Genomic DNA, 1802 nt, shown 5'->3' on the forward strand with positions numbered 1-1802 from the left:
TTTAAAGTGCTTTATTTTTTTTAAGACTTATTTTTTTATACATACAGAACTGGGGTGCAGGCCAGAGGTGCAAGGGCAGTGAGAGGATTCACCAGAGACAGAGTGGGGAGTGGAACAGGCAGATCTACTGAAATACTGCTGAGGGGAGCAGCGGGCAGGTCAGGAGAGGTCTGCCACGCCATGTGTATCACCTCCCTGTCTGGGACTTGCACACACGCTTCAGTGGCTGCCATAGCTTCATAGCCCTGTGCCTTAAGCCATTGAACCACAAGGGAGGACCCATTATTTTCTGTTCTTTCATACAAAAACCAGTGTAGGTACATTGAATATCCTAAGCTTTCACATCATTGTGTATGCAATCCATTGTATCATTACAGGGAGGGAGTATTGCCTGTTTCTCTACAAAGCTAAGTGGACATCAGATTATTTGAAAAAGAGGATGGTAGCCTAGCATTTAATTTATCTTCTTAGATATTGTTACATATTTACAGATACTTACTATCTGCTATGATAGAATAATACAGGCAGTGTGATCTATTGCTGTTATCCTTATGAAACACTTGCATAATAGGATATTAAATATCTGCTCCAATTTTATTAATTTAATGTCATTATGTTCTCTCTCAACTAATCATGATTCTCTAGGATATATTACAGAAAGCTATGGAGGATGTAGAAGTAAAGCGTAAGATTCTCAGAGAAAAACAGAGGTAAGATCTAAAATATTCTTTTTGCCAGAATTCTTTGCCATATGTTCAAACAATTTCTGATTTGGGGGAAGGAAGTTTTGGTGGTAACTGACAGTTTCTCTTAATTAGCTGGCAACATCTTATGCACAGTTTGTTCAAAATCCTCCAACCAATGTCACCAACATATTAAGTATTCATAAAATATATTGCATGTTTAAAACCTCTGACTACAGGGGCCTTCCTGGTGGCACAAGAGGGGTTAAGCACAACACTATGAAGCTAGATCCAGCCACTGTAGCAAGAGTTTGATTTCCGGCCAGGGAGGTGGCCTAAATGGTGAGCAGACCTCTCCTGCCACACCCGCTGCTCCCCTGTTCTGCTCCCCACTCTGTCTCTGGTGAGTCCTCTCATCTCCCACATCTCTGACCTATACCTCAGTTCTTGTGTGCATAAATAGATATCTTAAAAAAAAAAAAAAAAACTCTGAATAGAGTAATAAATTAGTTCAGAGTCGGATTGATCTTGCAGAAGGTGTGCACTGTCCAGAGGATTCGCTGACAACATCTCTTTCCTTGTGCCCTTTGCCATTTAAACCCTGAGGGGTAGTTGTAATTTCTTTCCAATACTGCTTACAATTTCAAATAGAAACTGTTTCAAGAAAATGCACCTCATAGATGTAGTTAAAATAAAAACAACAAGCCTGTATCATACTACCATTGTTTACATTTCTGAGGTTGACTGCTCTACAACTCAGGGGTAAAACAAATTAAACTGAAAAGCAGCACTGCTGTCTGTGTAAGGTCAGGATTTGAAAACTGCCATGACTTCAGAAACAAATTTTTAGGGAAATATTGCTAGTTCTGGACATTATTTAGTGTGCGCCATGGGCTTTCCACAAAAATTTATTTATTTATTTTAAGATTTATTTTATTTATCTATGCATGTAAGAACTGGGGTGCAGGGCCGAGGTACAGGCAGCAAGAGGATTCACTGGAGACAAAATGGGGAGCAGAACAGGCTGTCCTGCCTTGCCTGCTGCCCCATGTTACAGTGGCTAGCAGTAGCTTAATAGCACTGAGGCATTAACCCCTGTGCCACAAGGGAGGCTCTTTC

The 1802-nt window shown here is 40.5% G+C and overlaps 1 protein-coding gene across 1 annotated transcript in view; it reads left to right on the top strand.

Moving 5' to 3' along the window:
• MORC1 (MORC family CW-type zinc finger 1) overlaps window positions 1-1802 on the top strand; it is a 193226-nt gene that overhangs the window by 95224 nt on the left and 96200 nt on the right. Inside the window, exon 15 of the mRNA XM_004675468.1 lies at window positions 646-710. Coding sequence (XP_004675525.1) covers window positions 646-710 — 65 coding nt within the window. The remainder of the gene's footprint in view (window positions 1-645; window positions 711-1802) is intronic.

Source organism: Condylura cristata, unplaced genomic scaffold, assembly GCF_000260355.1.
Source record: "Condylura cristata isolate star-nosed mole 26May11 unplaced genomic scaffold, ConCri1.0 scaffold00003, whole genome shotgun sequence".
Lineage (NCBI taxonomy): Eukaryota > Metazoa > Chordata > Mammalia > Eulipotyphla > Talpidae > Condylura > Condylura cristata.